The following is a 22900-nucleotide window of genomic DNA, read 5'->3' on the forward strand; positions in this document are numbered from 1 at the left end:
ATATATATATATATATATATATATATATATATATATATATATATATATATATATATATAAACCCTTTTTGCAGCGCAAGGTTTAGTTCACGGGCATTTATTGTGAAAGTTGTTGAAGCAGGCGGCCATCACGCTGGTGTCGCTATTTTCAACTGCCTCACCAGCTAAAGACTCACTCATCACGTCTATAATCGCAACACAAGATTGTTGTCTTGGTTTCCCAGCCTCGATTCCTTACTGATGAGGGACTTTCGGCCCGACTGACGCAGGGAGATGGGGGTACACAATATTTCAGACCAGGTGAGGAGTACTAAAACCCCAAGAGTAGCGAAAACCTAGCAGTCTGTCGTTCGCTCTCTGCGCTTGTATGCAGAGCCCGATATGTTAGCTTGCTCCCTGACGATGGATTATGACATTTCCCTTATAGTTCTGGCATCAAAACTTGTGTTTTTTTCATGCATTTAGATGTAAACGTCACGTTTTTATTGTATATTAAGGGTAGAGCTACCCAAGATGCGATAAAAAATAAAAATAACCCTTTTATCACGCCCAGACGTTAGCCAGCCTGCTAGCCTAATGAGCTGGGTGTCAGCCAGTCGCATAGGAAAACATCTATTGTGTGTTTATGTTTTAAAAACGCACAGGTTTATTAATCTATTTAACAAACACTCTGGCTTTTGTTAAGTAATCCCTTTTTTATAACAATATTGTATGCAAAGGTTTAATATCTACGTAGCTACCATTGCAGCGTGTGTTGTTTTGTTGCAGCTTTCTTGTGATACTCCGTGATCATGATATTTGATTTATAATCATACAGTTATGCGCCTCACAATTGACACTTAATGTTTTACACCGTAATCAGACGTTGCTCAAACAAAAGGTTTAAATATGTTGTCATGTTTCATAGCATTATCATAACATCCACCCTTTTTCCCCCTCCTCCAGCCGCCTCTGGTCCAGGCCATATTTAACCGAAATGTGGATGAAGTGAAGTTATTTTTGCACAAGAAAGATGAAGTCAATGCACTGGTATGTTCCAAATGGCGTATTTTAGTGTGAGTGTGAATTATGTGTCTCATCTGCATATGTGATGTAATAATTATGGACAGATTGTCCGGCTGATTGTACACATGGGCGGTGTGGGCCCTTTAATGAAACTTGCCAGTGTGGAAGGAAATAAGAAATCTATTAACTTTTTTTTTTTTTTTTTACTTCCTACTTTCTTGTGTCAGGACCAAGAGCGCCGTACACCTCTTCATGCTGCTGCCTGGCTCGGGGACGTTCATATAATGGAGCTTGTCATCAACGCTGGTATGACCTTAAACAGCATTGCTGCCACCATATGCAGTGATGTTTTTATTCATAAAACAGTTAGTTCTGGCATCAAAAGCTGATTGGACGATACAGCATTCTAGCCTTGCTAAACTGCATAAAATAGACAGATTTATGTCATGTCACACCCATTTATTTATTTATGCAGAACTCCAAATAAATATTTTCTATCTATTTGGCTGACCACTAAAGGTTTAGCACTGCTGGTCTATGACGCTGCACATCTAAAGAACCAAATTTAAATCCCTTGTTTTAGAGGATAAGCAAGCAAATATGTAGTGACTACAATGCTAAGGTCTCAGTAGAATGTCTGCTAGGAAAAAAAAAAATGAGTGTAGAATTAAATGTCAATTTTGGCTCAAACATGAGCGTGAATATGTGACCTGTTTGGAAACAATCATTATTTTTACAATTTGCTGACACTTATGGCACAGAAATTACACGCTTCAGCTTAGATTAAAGTGTTTTAATTAAAAAAAAGTGTCCGTAATGGTTTTATTATTTATTAACTGTCATATAAAAGCATTTTGGTATGAGAAGCTCTGCTGCGTGACTTGCCTAACAACGCCCTTTAGCCACAAATTAATTCACAATGTAGAATGGCTTGTTTTACTTTACTACTTAAGGGTTAGTTATTTATTAACTTCATTCTTTAAATCTGTTATACTTCCTTTTTTTGGTACACCTAACTGTATAGGTGCGAATGTCAATGCAAAGGACCATGTGTGGCTAACACCATTGCACAGAGCAGCAGCTTCCAGAAACGAGGTAAGCAGCCTGTGTGATTTATATGCCTGAGTGGAGGCTCAATCTGAGTAACAGCTTACTCATGCCATTGTTTAGCATTTTTAGCCATTTAATATGATTCATGCATTTTTTTTTTTTTACCCAGAGGGCTGTGGGGTTGCTGCTAAGGAAGGGAGCTGATGTTACCGCGCGGGATAAGTTCTGGCAGACACCACTGCACATTGCAGCGGCAAACCGAGCCACTCGTTGCGTGGAGGCCCTGCTGCCCCATGTGAGCAGCCTGAATATGGCTGACCGCACGGGCAGAGCGCCCCTGCATCATGCTGCTCAGAGTGGATTCCAGGAGGTAGGCTGGAATTACTCCTCTAATGCACTCGGGTGAATTAAACGACAGGGTGGGCCCTCAGCATCTTTGTTTTAGCTCTCCGCAAGATTGTGAAAGTGCAAATTGCCATTAGAGTTAGTACAGCTACTTCCTTTGTAATCTTTATTTGGAACTGTTTGTATAGTTGTCACAAGTACATTATATAATATAATAATTGAAATAGTATATAATATTGGTGTATTTTATTTTATAACTAATATAAAATATGTGCGATTACACATTTTGTGCAGTCACAGTAATTAAATATTTAATGTTTGTATTTTTTATATTTTAAATATTTAAGAAAAATGCCCACAGTCATTTAAATTTTATATTATTATTTTTTTATATATTTTATATTAGAAATATTTGAGATAACATTTTGTGCACAGTCACAAAATGTATTTTATATTATGTACCTTTATAATATTGAATATTATATTTTAATATGGAATATTATTGATATTTAATATTGATATTTTAATATGGAATATATTCAACTTTATTTAAATTTAAATAAATATTCATTTAAATATAATTGTCAAGATTTACACAGGATTGAATATGAATAATTTATTTGTGTATTAAATATGGCTACACTGTAGATAAAATAGTTATCCATAGTTTTTTTGTGATCCCAGGCTGATATTGCTTTAAGTGCTTTAATATGGCACAAAAAACATTTAAATATTTTTACAAAAAAAAAAAAAAGCAGTGAACTTGGTTGGTACTGAAATACCAGTCCTTGTAACATTCTTAGTGCCACTTTGATTTTACATGCCTGTATAGGTCAGAAATGTGACACTGCTATTTTGAAGTTCTCATGGGTGCCTCTAATGCACAGATGGTTTTAATAAATGTATAAAACGTGATTGTGCTTTTGCTGCCAACTAGATGGTTAAATTGCTGCTGAACAGGGGAGCCAATCTGAGTGCCAGTGACAAGAAGGACAGGCAGCCCATTCATTGGGCTGCTTACCTTGGTAAGTATATGCTATCTTTCTGAAGTGTTGTAGGGGTTTTCTGAAGCTAAATAGCAACTGATTGGTTTCATCACCTTTAGCTACTTAGTAGTGATTCCTGGAAGTAGTAGTAATACTTACCTAATACTGTTTTCTTTCAGGACATCTGGAGGTGGTTAAGCTGCTGGTGTCTCAGGGCTCAGATAAGAGCTGTAAGGATAAGCGAGGATACACCCCTCTCCACGCTGCTGCTGCCAGTGGCCACGTCGATGTGGTCAAGTACCTGTTACGCAATGGAGCCGAGGTCAGTGCCTCTTTTTCTTTTTTCTTCAAAGATTAAGTGTCTGGTTCCTAAATCATTTTAACTGTTTGTCTTTGATAGACCAAAAATATTGGCAATATGTGATAAGGTATCAGAAATATGAAGCCGTATTCAAACGTGATGCATTTGGATAACATGACCTTTTCTTACCCAGATAAATGTTTCTCAGCGGATATTCATCACTTGGCCATGGTTCAAAAACGATTGCAATGTAAAGTGATATTTTAACACATGAATTGTAAAAGATGTAAAAAATGTAAAAGAACACATTTTAGTCCAATAAGTGAATTGGATGTTCCTGGATATGGTATACTTGAATGATGACAATTTGGGTCTGAAACCTACCTCATGTGAATATTTGAAATATTGTTTTCATATAATTTTAATGCAATTTTATTGGGGCAGGTATTTGAATGACATGTTGATTTAAAAAAAAAAAAAAAGAGGATCAGTATTAGTAACGTCATAGCCTTGACCCATGATTTTGGGCTAGCATGAGTCATCAGTATTTTTGGTCTAATTTCCTGGTAAAGAAAGATGTTGATCCTTGTTTTATGGATATTTTATTCTATGCGGTCTGTTTCTCAGATTGATGAGCCTAATGCCTTTGGAAACACTGCTCTCCATGTGGCCTGCTACACGGGACAGGAGGCCGTAGCCAATGAGCTGGTCAACCGTGGGGCCAACGTCAACCAGCCCAACCACCGCGGCTACACACCCCTGCACCTGGCTGCCGTGTCCACTAACGGGGCTCTCTGCCTGGAGCTGCTGGTCAACAACGGTGCTGATGTCAATATGCAGGTCTGGATATGGAAACGGGAATGGTTTATTAATACATTGCTCTGATTGGATGATCTAAATGTATTTGACTTGACTTTTTGTGTCCTTTCTCAATGTTTTTAAGCTTTAGCAAAGACATTCCTTTATTTTATTTTCCACAGAGTAAAGAAGGGAAAAGCCCTTTGCACATGGCAGCCATTCATGGACGTTTCACTCGCTCTCAGATCCTCATTCAAAATGGTTAGTTACTTTCCTTTTTCACTCAATTTCCTATTCCTTTTGTAGTATTTAACCCCCGCTTGTTGTCTCCTCAGGTGGGGAGATAGATTGTGTGGACAGATATGGCAATACTCCTCTTCATGTTGCTGCTAAGTACGGCCACGAGCTGCTTATCAGCACCTTAATGACAAACGGTGCTGACACAGCCAGGTAAAACATGTTTGTTAAGTGAGACTTGGTTTATGTGTTGTTGTTTTTGTTTTTTTGTAGTGAGTGGAGTAAAGTCATTATGCAATAGTTATATTGTAAAATATCTTTATCATACAATCTTAAGCAAATTCTGTGGTTTATGTTCATGAATTACATCTATGCAAAATAGTATGTTAGGGTGAAGCTGTGTTATTTTAGTATTATAAATTAAGTATTAGTATATTCAATTTTGTTTTCTTTAATTGATTTTATTTTAATTTGTTCAAGTAATTGTATGTGCTATTTTTTTTTTCAATAATTCTGCAAAAAGTTTAGTGATCTTTAGAGAGTACTTATATTTTTTCAGTTAGTTGCCAAGACTACATTTTAGTTTTTATAAATTTCAGTTTTTGATGTACTATTTATATTTTAGATTTATTGTACATACAAAATTGCACATTTTATCATATGATTTAGTTTTAGTTAATAACATCAACACTGGGCTAAAGTGTGTCTCAATAAATAGCAAGAAAGAGCAAAACTAAAAAATAATCATTGCAAAATGATGAAGATTGCATCACTACATTCATAAATTCTGAATTTCCTTGCTTGTTCAATTAGGTGTATTTGTTTCATGTGCATCTAATTTCTTGTATTTCTGGCAGTTTAGGTAAAAATGGCACAGTCTACCCCTCTTCCTTGTAAATGCAAAACGAATTTGCATTTACAAGGAAACTGATTCTAATCTCCTGAGTTTGCATGTTATCTGCTTGCGGCATGTGTAATGAAATCATTTGCTTATTTGTCCTCTTTGTACAGACAAGGGATTCATGGGATGTTTCCTCTACACTTAGCTGTGCTCTACGGGTCCTCTGACTGTTGTCGTAAGCTACTTTCCTCAGGTATGTACAATTTCTCCCTATACAGTGACCAATTACATCAAGGGTCAAATGAACATGGATTTGTCCCTAGATTGTATTGTATATGCTGCTTCATTAGACTGAAGTCTAAAAGCGGTCCATTAACTGATTAATGACCGATTTCCTGCCAGCCAAAGTGACAGTGTTTTCCTCTAAATAACACTGCATTGACTTTTGCAGGTCAGCTCTACAGCATTGTGTTATCAATGAGTAAAGAACACGTGCTCTCGGCCGGATTTGACATCAACACCCCAGACAACTTTGGGAGGACCTGTCTGCACGCTGCTGCCTCTGGAGGGTGAGACTGCAGCTCTATTTAGAATGGGCTATTTAAAAAGCCACTGGCCCACTTTGTCAAGTGTCCCATATAACAGCGTTTCATGCGCACAAATGCCAACCAAGGTCGTTTTGCTGATTCTGACTCAACAGCCAGCATCTGAATGTAATTGAAAATCATGTTTAAAGTATTTATGCATATCCTTTATTCTCTTCATCAGGAATGTTGAATGTCTCAACCTGCTCTTAAGCAGTGGAGCTGACATGAATAAGAAGGACAAGTTTGGAAGGTACAAATCTTTTTTCTTTGATATAATGGAATGCTCACTATTTCTGTCATGATCATATCTGAAGTGTGCATTATGTAAATGTTCCTTATGCCAAGTAGTGATGCTTTGCAAAAAATGTTATCACATTTAATAATCAACACTCAAATATACGGGTTTTTTTTTATATCAACTTTTACTTGCATAATAAATTGTCTTTGGTTTCAATGCATTCTGTGTAATTTCTACTTTTTAATATAGGACAATTTTTTTTGTGGAGATTTGCCATTATGCTGAGGGTTTAAATGTGTGTGTCTCCACCAGGACTCCTTTGCACTATGCGGCTGCAAACGGGAGGTATCAGTGTGTGGTGGTTCTGGTAGGAGCGGGGGCAGAGGTCAACGAGCGTGACCGCTCTGGCTGTACTCCTCTACACTATTCAGCTGCATCAACTGCGTTCTGCAGGTAAAATGCACGCACACACCCACACATCACCTTGCATCTATTGCATATAATAGTGCATGGTGTACACAGCATTACTGATTTCTGGTGTCTTTCTCAGAACGGACCGACCCCATGCCAGCACCCATCAGAACCAAGAGGATGGGGAGAAGGAATCCTTCCTGTAAGTTTAGTTTTTTTGTTTGTAAATGAAGTTCTGTACCTAATCTTAGCAGCGTGTGTTTTCCACTTCAATTATTTGAATAATAATTACATTATATGTGCTTTAAACTTGTTACATGTGAGTAACATGACCATCTGGAGTGGAATCATTAATGTACTGCAGTGTTTCAAATGTCTCCCTGGGGTTAGCACAATAGTTAAGAAAAAAACTGTAGAAAATAATTCTGAAACAAACTATTTATTTAGCAAGGATTATTCTTTAACTATACTATATATTGTTACAAAAGATTCTGTTCTGAAGTAATAAATTATAATGTATTAAAATAGAAAAAAGTTATTTTAAATCACATTTATACAAATTATTGGTTTAACTTTATTTTAACTAAATAAATGCTGCCTCGGTGATCATAAGAGACGACTTTTAAAAACATAAAAATCTTACATCCTCCAAACTGTTGAATGTTAGTGTAACTATGAGGAAAGTTGTTTTGAGTTTCGGTCTTTGAGTCCCATGCCTTTTGATGCTTTCAGGTGTGTGGAGCATTTGTTGGATAATGGCGCTGATCCGTCTCTGTGCAACACTAAAGGATACAGTGCTGTGCATTATGCTGCGGCCCATGGCAACAAACAAAACCTGGAGCTGGTGAGATTGATCTTCACTTTAATATCGTCCACTGTGATTTTTAACATTTCCGTACATTAAAACATTGATACATGCTTTATGTTTTGTTTTTGATTCTGTAGCTTTTGGAGATGTGCTTCAACACGCTAGTAGACAAGGAGAGCAACGGGTCTGTCAGCCCACTACACTTGGCGGTACGTACAAAATGTCAAGACAAAAATCGGCAGGATTATAGATCAACAGATATTCTGTAATTCTGCTGAGAACTACCCCTGTTGGACCAAAAATAGATGTGTGTGTGTATATATAATGAGATAATATTTAAAGAAATTACTTTTCTACTCTCCTTTTGCTGTCAGGTGGAGTCGGGTCACTGGGAATGTGTGACCGTGTTAATTGAGTCTGGAGCGTTTGTGGATGCCTGTGACCCGGTGGGGCGCTCTGTGCTGTATGTGGCCTCTCAAAGAGGACATGCACGCTGTGTAGAGCTGCTGCTCTGCCAATCAGCATCTTGCCTGCTCGCAGAGCAGCGCAGCAAATGGGGCCCTCTTCATGTTGCAGGTACAGAGAGCTCTTATGTGTAAATTGGCTTGTGGATCTTATCTTTCTGTAGGATTTTGACAAGTTGCTGTGTGTTTTTGTTGACAGCTGCCAACGGCCACTCCGAATGTCTGCGGATGCTGCTCTGTAGCGAGAGGGGATCCGATCTGGTTAATGTTACAGATGCAGAGGGACAGTATGTATGAGCTAATGGCTCTTTTACTTTATCTTTTCAGTGCTTTTTATTATTTTGCTCATGTTCGCAGCATTCATTTAAAGTAAACAAGGTAACACTTGACAGGTAATGAATCTTGCATAATCTGATTTAATTAAATGATGTACAATAATTTCACTCTTAAAAAGATAAAAGCTGGGTTAAAAACAACCCAACTTGGGTTATTTGACAACCCAGTGCTGGGTATATATTAGTCAGAATACATGTTGGGTTATTTCAACCAAGCGATTGGGTAAAACCCAGCTGGTTACTAACAGATAAACTACCGTTAACAGCAATTTGGTAAAAAATAAAAATAAAAACAGCATTTTAAGAGTGTTGTATTCATTTGTAATTTTTTATATTTATAATCATTGTATTTACATTTTTATAATGTATTTATAGTTATATTGATTTATGTTAACATAGTTATCATATTAAAATAGTTATAAAACTATAAGAATTTAAACACACAAGGTCTTCATGTGCAATGAAGTCTTGCGCTTGTTACTGGACCATACTGTAGTGAAATTAATTATTGTTTGCAAATATACTAATATTATTCCTAATAGTAGTAACAATTATGATCTGTGACAAGACTGAAATACGCAGAAACAAAAAGAGACATTTTAGCATTTAATAAATATTTTAGGTAAATGCTGTTCATGTCACAACCTGTGCAGTGTTATTTCTTTTTACATAAATACTTTTCTTTATATAAATTTCAGAGATGTAAACAAAAAAATATTTATTGGTATGACAATTAAGTGTCAGAATGTGTAATTCACATAACAGTTCAAACACACAAAAAATCAGTTTCAGATAAACAAAATAAAACAAGTCATGCATAGCACTTGCATTTTTGATGAGATCTTCATACAAATTATGTAATTGCTATTAAAATGTGCCCAAACAATGCTGAAAAATAATCATAACGGTGTTAATTTTCAGCTCACAGTTGTTGATATCATTCTCACTGTTTCTCTCTCTCTTAAAAGGACTCCACTAATGCTGGCAGTGCTGGGGGGACACACTGACTGTGTGCATCTTCTGCTGGAGAGAGGAGCTTGCCCTGATATGAGAGACAGGAGAGGAAGAACAGCCTTACACAGAGGGGTGAGATTCTGAAATCTTTAGTAATGCTTTTGCTATAGGCCTCATAATGGGAGGTTTCTAACCTGGTCTTTCTTTGTAGGCGGTGATGGGTCGGGAGGACTGTATAACCGCTCTGCTGTCTCACAGTGTCTCAGTCCTCAGCAGAGATTGTCAGGGGCGAACCGCGGTCCATCTGGCTGCCTCTTGTGGCCATGCTGACATTCTCTCCAATCTTCTTTCTGCTGCTGACCACTCCCATCCCCACGACCCAATCACAGACCGCCACGGCTACACACCCGCTCACTGGGCAGCCTATCACGGTAAGAGCTCAGACCTTTTGAGCAGCATTGCTAAAACTGTCATAAGCTAAATAGGTGACCTGTGCTATTTGTGAAACAGGTCATGAAGACTGTTTGGATGTTTTACTTGAACTTAAACCATGTAGTATCCAGGAGGGAAACCCCTTCACCCCACTGCACTGTGCTCTGTGAGTATTGACTTTTTCTTTTTTAGTTATTCCTTCTTTTTTATTTTTTTTTATTTTGGGACAGTAGAAACTGAACTGAAAAGGTCAGGCAAATTAATTAAATGTCAAGAATTCATGGACATGTCTAGTAAATATCCACTCTTTTTTTGTGTTCATCATCTTTGCTGTTTGTGCCCAGATTACTTGAAATACAAATCAATATTAGTTGTAATGGTGTAAAAAACAAAATCCTCCCTAATTTTAAATTGGTTCCATCCCAGTGTACACAACCATTCAAAAGCGTGGGGACCGTAAGATTAAAAAAAAAAAAAAACAGGTAATATTGTATATGGTAAGGATGCATTAAAATAAAAAATTTTTTTTTTTTAAATGCAATTGAGTTTCCTATGTATCAAAAGAATCCTGAAAATATTACGAAAATATTATGCAGCATAACAGTTTTCAACATTGATGATGATAAATGTTTCTTGAGCATTAAACATGAGAATTAGCGTTTTTAAATATAGTAAAATAGAAAACTAAATTGCAATAATATTTCACAGTATTTCTGTTTTTACAGTATTGTTATCAAATAAATGCAATGCATTCTTGGTGAGCATAAGAACCTTTTTTAAAAGTCATTTAAAAATCTTACCAACCCCATACTTTTTGGTGTACTTGTTGGAATAAATTTTTACAGCAACCAAAACTAGCTATTGAAACTTTTCTGCATCGTAAACCCATAAATTAAGTTTTTGATATGCAAAGAATATTTACATAAAATCTATTGAATAAATAATGTATGGTATATGTTTCCTAATTGCCGTGCTGCATGTTCTTGTCGTCTCATTGCAGCATTAATGGCCATAGTGGTTCTGCAGAGCTGCTGTTGGAATCCAGTGTTTGTAATTCGCTGGTAAACATCAGGGATGCCAAAGGAAGGTTGGTGCAAGTAGTAATTAACATACAGTTAAGCATATATTAATAATTAAAAAATCTGTGAAATTTAAAACCATTTTACGAGTTCTCAAATATCTAAATGACTATGTTCTGATGTCTTGTACTCAGGACCCCGCTTCACGCGGCCGCAGTTGCCGAGGACGTGGCTGGGCTGCAGCTGGTTCTGCGGCACGGAGCTGACATCAACGCCGTAGACCACTCAGGGCGTTCTGCACTGATGGTGGCTGCAGACAATGGCCAAAGCGGTGCTGTGGGTAAGAGTTGCACCATGTGTGATTTTTAAATAATCCAAGACCCTCAGACATTGTAAGTCTCATGTCTTTATAGAGAGTTTAGTAATTTCAGATTTTTTTGTTATTGCCGTATGCAGCCCTGCTGCTGCACAGAGCCAAAGCAGACCTGTCCCTCCTGGATGTGAACAAGAACACTGCCCTGCACCTGGCCTGCAGCAAGGTAACAAACTGCGCTCTGTTTAAACTTAACACTAATTTTCTCTTGATCAGATGACTCAAATGTTGTGCATATTGCAAACTGTATTTGTGTTTGAAGGCTCATGAAATGTGTGCCATGCTGATCTTGAAGGAGATCCACAACCCTATCCTCATAAATGCAACCAACAGTATGCTTCAGATGTGAGTTTCTTTGTCCTAGTTTGCAAATGCAAGAAGCAAGTAATTATTCATGGCTCTGTAGCAATATCATAAGATTGCTCTCTTTTTTGAGCATCCTGGCTAGCACAGGCTGGCACAGAAACTACACGCTTGTAGCTCAGTCAGAATAAAGTGGACAAACATTTTAAAATCCTTCTCAACTACAAATTCTTTATATTTCAGGCCCCTCCACATTGCCGCCAGGAATGGTTTGGCCACCGTGGTTCAGGCCTTGCTGAACCGTGGAGCCACAGTGCTGGCAGTGGATGAGGAAGGTAAGATGGGCTTTGCTGCTCTCTTTCTAGGTGAATTTGCAATACAATACAGACAAATTCATGTTTTGCATTTTTGGGAAGAGTCTGTTCACGGTAACATGAACTTTCTGCAAGGACTACTATTAGGGGTAAAAAGTATATTGTGCAATTGTTTCCATGGGATAGTTATTAGAAATGCTATATTAATACTGATGAAGTTAGCATACTAGTCATTTACTGTTCTGAACGTGACAAATCTGTTAATTATACCCATTGTAGATGGGCCAGATTTGCTTATTTATACATAATAAATATATATGTATGTACACGGAAGTATTTTTCCGGGAATTGAAAACTGGAGCAGGTAAAAATTTCACTGTGGAGAGAGAAAAAAAAAGTTGAATTGCATTTTAAATCACAAAAACATGAGAATTTGAACAGTGTAACTTTAGGTTTGGTTGACTGCATTTTAGCTTTCATGAATAGGCTGATGTCAAGTTAGCCATGTTAGAACTGATATTACATTACATAAATCGCAGCACATTTCAGATGTTAACAAAAAAACGACTTTCTGGAAAATACGGTACATTTGCACAGTGCTCCATCTTAAAGGGACAGTCCACCCCAAATGAATATTCTTTCATGAATTACTCACCTTCATGTCTTTTCAAACCTGTAAGACCTTAAGAAATTAAGATTTTTTTTATGACCTCAAAGATTCTACCATGGTTAAGGCACGGAAACATAGTAAGGACGTCATTAAAACTGTAATTTTAGGAAGCTGTGAGAACACATTCTGTGCGCAAAGAAAAAAAAAGGCATGCACCATTGATACTCATTCATTTTTGGGTATTTTCCCTTGAACAACCGCTGCATTAATCATGTAACTGCTACATTTAAATGAGTTCCTCCTCGGCTAAGATGCCTTTTGTGTTTTTGTCCCGTCACAGGTCACACGCCAGCCCTGGCTTGTGCATCCAATAAAGCTGTTGCCGACTGCCTAGCTCTCATTCTGTCAACCATGAAGCCTTCCTCCTCCACACCCTCCTCGTCCTCACCATCGTCTCCCAGCCTCAACCTGCTCAAGCACTGTGGCATCACCGCCGCCTGTCCCCCTCTGCCCAATGGAGGCCTTCGCCATGGTTACGGCAAAGATCACCATGGTGCTACTATTGGCTTAGATGGCTGCTTGACCGAGTAAGGCGTCCTTACTCGCTAAAAGAAAAAAAAAGAATGCGTGGTCACATGGTTTGGTCCTCTCTACACACCTAGATAAACCTATATGCAATTACAGGCTCACATCCCTCCTGTGCCAGTATCAAAGCTTTTCTTCACATGTCAGTAGAGAGCGAACACGAGAGGACGAATTTAGCTATTTATTTTCTATTTATTTTCCCCTGCTTTCATTTTCCGCCCACCCCCTGACTCCCATTTTAGATGCTGTCCATTCAGTACAAGTCTCAAATTTGAACCTAAGCCATCTTATTCGAACCAGTATCCATCACTGGCGAGTCAGTCCTTTATTTCTTCTCCATTTGCAATCGATTCGACTTGGTTCGCGTTAGAATTATGCAGCTGTGTGTCTCCATGCTTACAGTGATAGTGGATGGGTTTCCATATCATGCCTCCTATTTGCGTGATGCTGTGGCCTTGCATAGGAATTTACAGCCTGCCCTGAGGAACAATTTAAACGGGTTACACTAGGTTTGCATGAATTTGCGGGACCATGTATTTGATAGTGGTCTTGTGTGTGTGTGTGTGTGTGTGTGTGTGTGCGTGCACGTGTATGTGTGACATCCACTTTTGCGCAACAGTCCAAGTTTTTCATCCCATACTTGATTATTACGTTTCAAGGTTTTTATGTGAGGTGCAATCTGATTTAGCACAGATCAGGAAAAACAAACAACAACAGAATCATATTGACAGAAGGGAAACCATACTACCTTAAGCCAAAAGACCAATGACCCCCTGAGAGAGAGGGCTCTGATATATAATGCGTGTTTACTTGTTAGAGAGAAAAGGGATAGTGTTTGGATGGTTTTTGAGGTTGAAAATTAATATTAGGATGATTACAATGAAGGTATTAGGTAGTCCAGATCACTGTTTATAGGTGGGCAAAAGAAAGAGGATTTAAAAGTGTCATGATTTTGGCCGTTTAAACAACATTTTAGAAAGTATAGAAAGCACAAACATCATTACAGATGCAAACGTCCTACACAGTACTTGCTCCTTGGGACCTTTGGTTTTATTTTATTTGCATTTTGGGCCTCATCAAATTTCTTCAATTAAATCTACTGCTTAGTGTGGAGTTGCTTTAACAGTGCCTACTGAATTTAGTTTTGTCTACCTAGGGTCCAGTTAAACACACCATATGCGCTCCCTTAAAGTCGTCGAAATGGTGCTTCGACCAGTGAAACGAGTGTTTCACTAAAAATCCGTTATGAATTGATCACCCGAATAGATGAACGTGTGATTCATATATCAGAACCCACTTGGGTTGTTATAGACTTTGGGGAGTGTATACGCTGACTGGACCTTTTTTACATTTGTTTATGGTGTTGAGGAGCAGTCGTGGGTATGACCAAAGTCGAGCAATTTCTAATTACTATTTTAATAGAAACCAATAGATATCCAAAACGGCATTATCTTTTCAATTGAAGTACTTAGCATTCACCCCTGCTCTTTTTAAAATGCTTCCTTATTGCCAAAGGTAGATTAATTAACAAAGTTAAGATTGTGCTTCCATTAGGTTTTTTGCACCTAAACACACAAAATAAGAACATTGTGAATGAGTGTTTAAAACATATTTTTTGTTTGTTTTTTTCACCACAAACAGGCAATATATGCTCAGTCAGTAATGAGACAATCAGTTGAAAGGGCTTTTAATTTTGCCATAGATTTCATTTTTCATAAACACCCAAAAGCATACATTTTTTTTTTTTTTTCAATTAGGAAGAGCTATACAAATCTATATCTCTTAATTCAAGAATTCATGCAGGCTTTCAGGTGTGAAATGTGGACTTGTTCTCAATTATACCAATACTATTGCTTTCATTACAGTATATCAGGATTTTAGTGATTTAGAGTAGCTTTGAAGTATTGTAACATTAACTGATATTTTATGGGTGAATGAAAGTGTGTAGACAAAGGAAACTTATGTTAGATGTTTAAAGGCTGTGTGGAGAGCATATTTATACTGATTCACGAAATGACCTCTTCGTCTTTGTAATGACAGATTTTGGCTGCTTTAACCAGTTTCTCCACTCCACGCAGACCTGATAGAAAGCACTTGCTTATTCAGTAACAAAGGATGATAAAATACACTTTTGCCTCTGTCACAAGCTGTAAATGGGCAAATATCTGACCTCTACTTGCAAGAGTACAAATTTGCATGTGTGCAAATCGGATTCGTCAAGTTATATCACAACGTTTTGCCTGGGAAATTGTTTTGAGTGTGTTACATGACTTAGAGGAAGTCCCTCTTGGGAGCTTATTTACCTGTAATTGAGCTTGACTTTATCATGTAATAACTTTTTGCTGCAGTTTGGTGGAGGGAATCAGTGCGTGTGTAGACAGCACAAGGTACGATAATGAAGTGCAAGTTGATGAGCTTGAAGTAATTTGCACTGCCATTTGTTTCAAATCTTTAGCTGTACAATTTATTTGGAACAGCTAATGTTTGACCAACTTTACTCACTGCTTGTAGTTGTACAAAAGAAAAAAATGTAAAAAAAATATTTAAAAATTTAGTCTAGCTAATCGTACCACATGTAGTTGAGTTTGAAGAACAAGTGCCCGTGGAGCCTGTGATTAATTAAACATTTCATTTTGGTGCAAGAAAAAGTGCTGCTTTCGATTGTATCTTGGAGCTTATTTTTTTTTGTGAGGGGATCCTTTTAAATTTATTAATGAAAATAATTCTTATCCAGCCAAAACAAACTAAGCCGTACTTGTTTTAATTTCCTCCAATTTCTAATTGTCTTATTGGCATTGCACTTAATTCTTTTAATTGTTTTGTCAAATGTATGCCATGATGGTAGCAGCTTGCTTCGATGTTGGTGAAAAACTTGTATGCAGTAGTTAGCGATTAAACAATTAGCTTGACAACAGGAACTTTGGAACTGAACCCTTTCAGAACTTTTAATAGGCTGAGTTGGTGCATTAGGTGTCCTTTGTATGAACAATAAGGGAACCGGTCACAAAGTGGCAAGACTTTTTTTTTGTAGGGTAGAGTACTGATAAGGGGAGGTTTCCTCCCTAAATCATTTAGTGCCATAACTTTTATATTTCCTTTCTCATTTTGAGACGTTTGTAAAAATTTGAATGAATGGTTCTTTGGGTTCAGTTTTTGAGTGTGCGTCAAGACCATTACCAAAAAAAAAACCCAACAAAGTCCAAGCTAACATAAGCTACTGTGCCCATTATATATTTTTTGAAGATCCACTTAGTGCGTTATTTATTAAAAATGCCAGTACGTTCACATACAGACGGTCTAAAAATGCCAGTATATTGGTAACTGAGCTATACTTTGGTGGAGATCACCTCCATCTGAAAGATTTCATGGCTAAGCTATAACTTAGCATTTGCCCAGATAAATTGAGTAGCCGGATTTGAGTCATTCAGTCAATGGCTCCTTCAGAAATTATATTTTATAAATGTTCCATAAAAATCGATCGCTCCCACCTACCATTGATAATTTGAGGTTTATTTTTAAGCAATGGAATTATGAAATGCCTTAATTTCATTATAAACCGAAGGGCAAATTTGACATTTCCATAGCTTTTCATGTTTTATTCTTGATCAGAAATTGTGAGCTTGTTTTTTTTTTACATAACTTTGCTATGAAGGGCCAGCTTTCATTTCCTGTTGATTAATTTATAATGGTTGCAATTACATGCAGGCAGCTGGAGACTAGAGTAGTCTAATAATTGTAACCATACTGTTGAAAAGCAAATTTATTGTAGCTAACTCAGTGTCCTTATTGTATGTCCATCCTCGCATTTTTGTATCAGTATCTTTTTTTTTCTTGCAAAGGTATTAATGGCTGATAGAATGTCTGTTTTACCTCAGTGGACCTCAACGTCCCTACTACTTGAAGACACATCCATTTAAGGCAATACTCAAAACACCTGTTTCATTTAACCTACGTCTATCTCCCAACTTTTTGCCTTAAGAGGAAACGTTATAGTTCAGCAGTCGCAGGACTTGAGAGATTTTGTCGTTAACCTGGGATCTCGTTTCGATGAGATTCATAAGAAGCACACTGTTCTATAGGTTGTTTTGCTGAAAGATGTACCATAATGGCTTCTGGCCTAAAAATAATAATTTTCATGGAATTTATTAGAAGTTTTTGCACTAGAACAGAGGGATTTTTTTTTTTTTATACATGTTTCAAATCTTTAGCTGTAAAATTTATCTGGAACAGATAATGTTTGACCAACTTTACTCATTAAGCAAAAATCTGCTAATGTTGGGTTTAGGTTCTCCTAGATGAAGCATTTAAAGTACTGATTTATAAAAACACCAATTTGCAGAAAAAAATCAGTATGGGAACACGGGTATTGAATGGTAAACGATCTGGGAATACATCTTAGAATGTATTATCCAATGCTAAATTAGTTTATACAAGAACGAGTAGATACATTTTCTCCCCATTTTTCTGTCTTAGTTGAAACATTTAGGTAGTGAATACTTGTGTGCTGTTATAAATGCAAATATTTCTAACAAGGTAAATAACAAGAGCACAAGAAGATGTGCTGTACATAATTCCTCAAGAAGTGTGGTCAGAATTGCCTTGACGTGGCAATCTTACCTCATAAACTAGCTGTCCTAAAAATCTATCATGCTATAAATATATACTGGTACATGAAATTTGGGTGGGCTTTTAGCTACGCATTTTACGTACATCATACGTTTTTAGCTACGTTCAACTGGAATCCTAAGGTTCACGTTCCGAGGCCTTGAATTGGAAAACATTGGCGTTCTCAAGGGGTGCTCTTGAACTTGATGATGTCCTTCACCCTGGCTTAGTGTTACTTCATGTTTCTACTCCGTAAGCGCTAATAGTTCAAATTGTAAAACTGCAAGCGAATGATCTAATCTCGAATAGCTGCTTTTTGTTGTTCTCGCCAGCAGCAAGTTTTCATAAGGCTAGTTAGAAGACCAGCGGAGCCTGACTGAATGGCTGATCTGACAGGGCACGTAGGGATCCCTTTAAAAAACATTTTCATATTTAAAAAAAAGCTATGCAGGAATACTTCCTTTTATCTCGCAGAGTTGCATAGTTCATTGACCAATCACAGATCTTCAGACGTTCATCTGTAAATCTAACACTGAGCTTAAATGCTTGTTGGCTTCAGTTGAGAAAATGACTGCTTTGCGTGGCATGCTGCTATTTCTTTGGAGTCTGTAAGCATCATCATCTCTTTAAAGTACTACACTTTGTGACGAGTATGTGGGATTGTGCCTTTTGTTATCAAGTACATGCCACAGGGTATGGTCTTCCATTAACACCTTTAGTGAGCCTTATGAATGAACAACAATGAAAAAAAAAAATAGCCACCATCCATGTGGTTGCGTTTTGAGCCATCAATACTCGCGATAAAATTTGTCACGACACCGCAGATGAATAATTAACTTTTGTAAACTGAATGAAACCATAACGGCAAAACATTTGATCGGTTCTAGCTAGTGACCTGTTCAAACTCTGTATGGAAAAATCGTGTTTAGTTTAACAATGTGTGAACTCTAGTGAAGTAGATGTGCTGTGTCGTTTTGTGTGGTAATGCATTGGAGATTTATTGTAACCCAGTGTATTGTAGAATGTTGGCATGACTCCTTTTCTCTATGTTGTATCGACGTCAAAGTATCCACCTGAAATGGACTGAAGTGCAATAACTTTTTTTGTGCGCCATAGTATCCTTAATGGAGGAAAATGCCCTCTTACATCAATTTTATTTTTATTTTTTTAAGCAGGGTATTTTATTTCACTTATTTATTTTTTTGGAATGTACAAATTTGAACTCCTTCCTGCTTTGCCTCCATAAGTGGCACTTTCTTGTGGAATGTACAATGGACTTGGTGGAAACTGTGATGGGTGTCAAAGCCTTATCAATACTTCTTGCTTACTGGAAAGATGGCATTTCTGTTTGCTCATCGGTTGATAGGTCAAAGAGTGCAGTTTTCCATGTACCTTCTCCAGTGCCACTTAAAGTCAGTGTCTGCTTTCGTGGCATGTTAAGCATTTGTGTGTGTGTGTTGGTGGGTGTTTAGACTTGTTCATTTACCACTAATGAATTGATTTGATACCAAAATCAAAGCGCATTGCCTAGAATTACAGTTCTTTTTTTGGATTAGAGATTTGAAGGTTCTATTTGGAAATGGTACCTTGAATGTCGTTGTTGTCAGCAGGGAAGTATGCAGGGTTTTATTTCTCCCCACACAACATTTGAACTTTGGGCCATATGTTTTGCGGTACCAAAGAACGTTTCGTTGCTTATCTTCGGATCTTTTTTTTTTTTTTTTTTGTCTGACATCAAGATCCCAATATTTGTCATTAAATGTCTTTGGAAGTTTTAAAAAAATAATCCTGTGTCATAAAAAAAAAACATTCCTTTTTGAATTTCATTGTATAAAACAGAAGTACTGTTGACAACCAATACCAGAAGTCAAATAATTATCTTCAGAAAACCCGAATGACCAACAAGGTCCTTCATTTTGGCTTCAAACAATCAATGCTTTCGTATTTCATATCACAGGGAGCACACTGAATAAAGTAATCTAGTATTTCACACAACATAGGACCAATGTATGTCTCTGTAGAGATGGCCACTTGATTTCATTCAAGAACAAGCAATACAAGTATCAAGAGACAATTGTATATTTCTAAAGATTTGTTGGCTCTGGCTGCTTTTGGCCTGGCCATGTAATCTGTGGCACCTTAGGTTAACACCCTCTTCTTGTAACTGAATCCAACATAAGAGATTTCAGTGCTGAGAGAGCCTTATTTCACTCAAACTGAATGTGAATTGGATGCTTGCAGGATTTGGCCATTTTGAAGCGACTGGCTTTAATCGAGCGGATCTCCTGCATCCCGTGTTTGAATCCAGTTTCACTAGGACCCGCCGTCTTTAAGACTTTCCAAAAGATTGCTGTTATGAAAAAAAAAAAAAATCTAAAGTACTACACTGTGGCTGTGTTTCCATTGCCGAAATGCAGAATCAATCTGTCGAGATGGATTCCTGCTAAAAAAGGGTTACTGTCACTGCTTCCAAGCACTGCTTGAACATGCCAAGTTTTTGAAAAGCATTACGACATGAAGAAAATCTGACCCTGACTTAAAAAAAAAAATCAAAACACAAAACTGCACTATATACTTGAGTATTGAAATCCAAGCCGTTCTCCGCTAACTGTTTCGACAATGGAAACATAGCAGGCAATCGTGTAGGGCAGCACCCAGTGTGTATGTGTTGTGTGTGTGTGTGTGTGTGAGTGCGACAAACAGGGGTCATATCAACCCTGTATACCTCATCGACATATCTGCAAATATTCTTATCCTGTCTTTAAGTTGAACGTGTAGGAGATACCATCACCAGCAGAAGCCTGGGACCATTGCAGGGTCTATGACATCACACTGATTCCGTATCAACCAATAAGATCACCACTTGCTTGCGTAAAACACCTGCCGCTCTGCTTCAAGCCTGACCCATCGCCGATACAATGGTTTAGAATTAGCGAAACGTGAGGCATTTTTAAGTAGCATTATCCTACCTCTGTGTTACAGCTTGATGCATTGAAAACTCCACCAATTGTTGATGACAAATGGAAATCTATATGTATATGAACAGATATATAACTTATAACCAACAATAGGTGATATAAGATGACAGTTAGCGTACTTGACTGTGTGTCTGTCTATGTGTAACATGATATTTGTGTGATACACATAAGTGTATACACAACAGAGTACCACTGGAATGTGAAGCCAGACTGTATTATGATTTTTTTTCTTTGAATCCAGCTTTTTCCCGATTATATTTCAAATGATGTCATATGTGTCTTGCCTCTGCCGCTCCTTCTTTGCTTTATTTTGACAAAACAGGGAAAAATATCAGCCTATACTAGCTGGCATTTACATTAGTGCTCATTTTTCCTTCCGTTTTTTTGTCTCTTTAACTTTCTCTCACTTCTAAATGTTCACTGTGAGCGCTCTGAACTCAAGTTTACAGCTCTTCATGGTATGTACGTGTATATGGTCGAGTTCAGTAGAATGCGTGGATGGTTGTATGACTTTGGTACTGAAGCAACAACTCAATTTTCTACTGGTGTTGGGGGTTTGAAAGGGGGTTGGTTGGTTTGAGTTATGCACATTCATTCTGTACTAAAATATGGGGTATGTAGAGTTCCCTAGCCTTACGCCCTTCCAAAAACACTACTCCGGTCACTGACTAATCCGCATTAGCTATATGCCACCCTGCCAACTTTGTACCTCTGTACATATCCATTTTGGACCTGGGGGAGCGGGGCGAATTCGGTGGATTCTGCCTGAATCTGTCAGGACGGTCACGTGACCCCCTCCTTGACCTGAGGAAGGCGAACCCTCACCCTTTCAACCCCATAAAAAGACCTCAAGCCATTCATTTCCTTATGTGACAATGCAATCCTGAAAGCACTTTGCCTTGTTAATTCATACTATGAGCTTGTGAATGGTGACTTGTTACTAACAGATGTTAAACTCTGTACATGTATTTAAGTAAGAAAGAACATAATCATTTTTAATTTAAGCTTATTAAAAATGAATTGGTCTCTGACTTTAAAGACAAAAAAAAATCCCATATGTTTTTGTTAGTCAGGTTCATGAACTGCTGCAGCCAGTAGATCTTGTCATTCAGTATCGTGGCTTAGAATTGGTAATGTTGAAATAAAATGCTATTGCTACATATAAGTTGTTGTGGTGTGTCTCTCTTTTTTAGCTCTGAACACTACAAAAGTTTACCATGTTGAAACAGACTAAATTTAGGACTAAATTTGGCCAGTAGTTCAGATTGATACGTGCCCTGCTAATATTTTAATTGGTGTTTTTCTTTTCCCTTTAGTTTATTTCTAGAATAAAAAAAATGGAAAAGGTAATTGTCACTGACAAACCTAACTTTCTTGCAATTATATGTGTTGTTTTAATAATAATTTACAAAACTATTATTTAGTATAGCACCTTTAAAAGAGTATTTTCTCAAAGCACTTTACAACACAAGCAAGCAAAACAATCCAAAGTAATACATAAAAATACAAAATAACAATCAGTTAAAAGTAAAATGAAAATAAAGTAGTTTTTTTTTTTTTTATGCTTCCCTGATGTCAGCCGGGAGAGAATTCCACAATTTAAGGGCTTAAGATGAAAAGGTCTGATCATCCCCAGAACACAGCCATGTTTTAGGAACAATTTAAAGACCTCTCTGAGAAGATCGCAAATTGTGACTAGGTGTATAGGGAATTAAAAGCTCAGCCAAGTACTGAGGAGCCAGATGATGAGAACTTTAAAATCGATATGGAATCTAACCAGGAGCCAGTGCAACAATTCCAAAACAGGACTTATATAATCAACAACCTTGGCCCTGAAAGAATGCTTGATGCTGAATCTTGTGAATGCTCATATTTCTTAATACAAGATTTTATAATAGTCTAGACAAGAAAAGACAAATTAATGAATTAACCTTTCATCAATATGATATATGATGTAAATCTGCGTATCGTCAGCATAAAAATGGTAGGTAAGTTTGAGAGATTTTAACAGTTGCCCAAGAGGAAAAATATAAAGGCTGAAAAGCAAGGGGACTAAGTAATGAGCCCTGAGGGACACCAGTACTAACAGGACCAGCCTCTGATCTGTGACCATCCAAAAAAACAAAATGACTATGATCCGTAAATTAGGATTTGAACCAATCCAGAGCAATCTCGGTCATCCCAAAGAGCAGTTCAAGTCGACTAGGTAATATTGTTTGGTATCAAAAGCTGCACTTTATATTGACTCAGACATGCTTTCCAAGCCTGATGAAAAACTCTCATGCCAAAGCAACGGCATTTATGTTCCAGTTTGAGGCAAGC

General features: G+C 37.4%; 1 protein-coding gene across 1 annotated transcript; it reads left to right on the forward strand.

Moving 5' to 3' along the window:
• The first annotated feature begins 112 nt into the window (after positions 1-112).
• Positions 113-21737, forward strand: LOC113041403 (serine/threonine-protein phosphatase 6 regulatory ankyrin repeat subunit C). The gene is made up of 28 exons (XM_026199893.1): positions 113-299; positions 945-1028; positions 1232-1310; positions 2029-2099; positions 2224-2424; positions 3337-3424; positions 3565-3707; positions 4314-4526; positions 4667-4745; positions 4820-4934; positions 5733-5815; positions 6014-6131; positions 6331-6399; positions 6700-6840; positions 6938-7000; positions 7531-7642; positions 7744-7815; positions 7981-8182; positions 8270-8357; positions 9374-9491; positions 9571-9790; positions 9870-9957; positions 10792-10878; positions 11005-11150; positions 11267-11349; positions 11446-11528; positions 11730-11821; positions 12751-21737. The coding sequence occupies exons 1-28, from the start codon at positions 273-275 to the stop codon at positions 12999-13001; spliced, it is 3216 nt and encodes a 1071-aa protein (XP_026055678.1). The 5' UTR covers positions 113-272; the 3' UTR covers positions 13002-21737.
• The last annotated feature ends 1163 nt before the right edge of the window (positions 21738-22900 follow it).

The sequence above is a fragment of the Carassius auratus genome, chromosome 23, assembly GCF_003368295.1.
Source record: "Carassius auratus strain Wakin chromosome 23, ASM336829v1, whole genome shotgun sequence".
Taxonomy (NCBI): domain Eukaryota; kingdom Metazoa; phylum Chordata; class Actinopteri; order Cypriniformes; family Cyprinidae; genus Carassius; species Carassius auratus.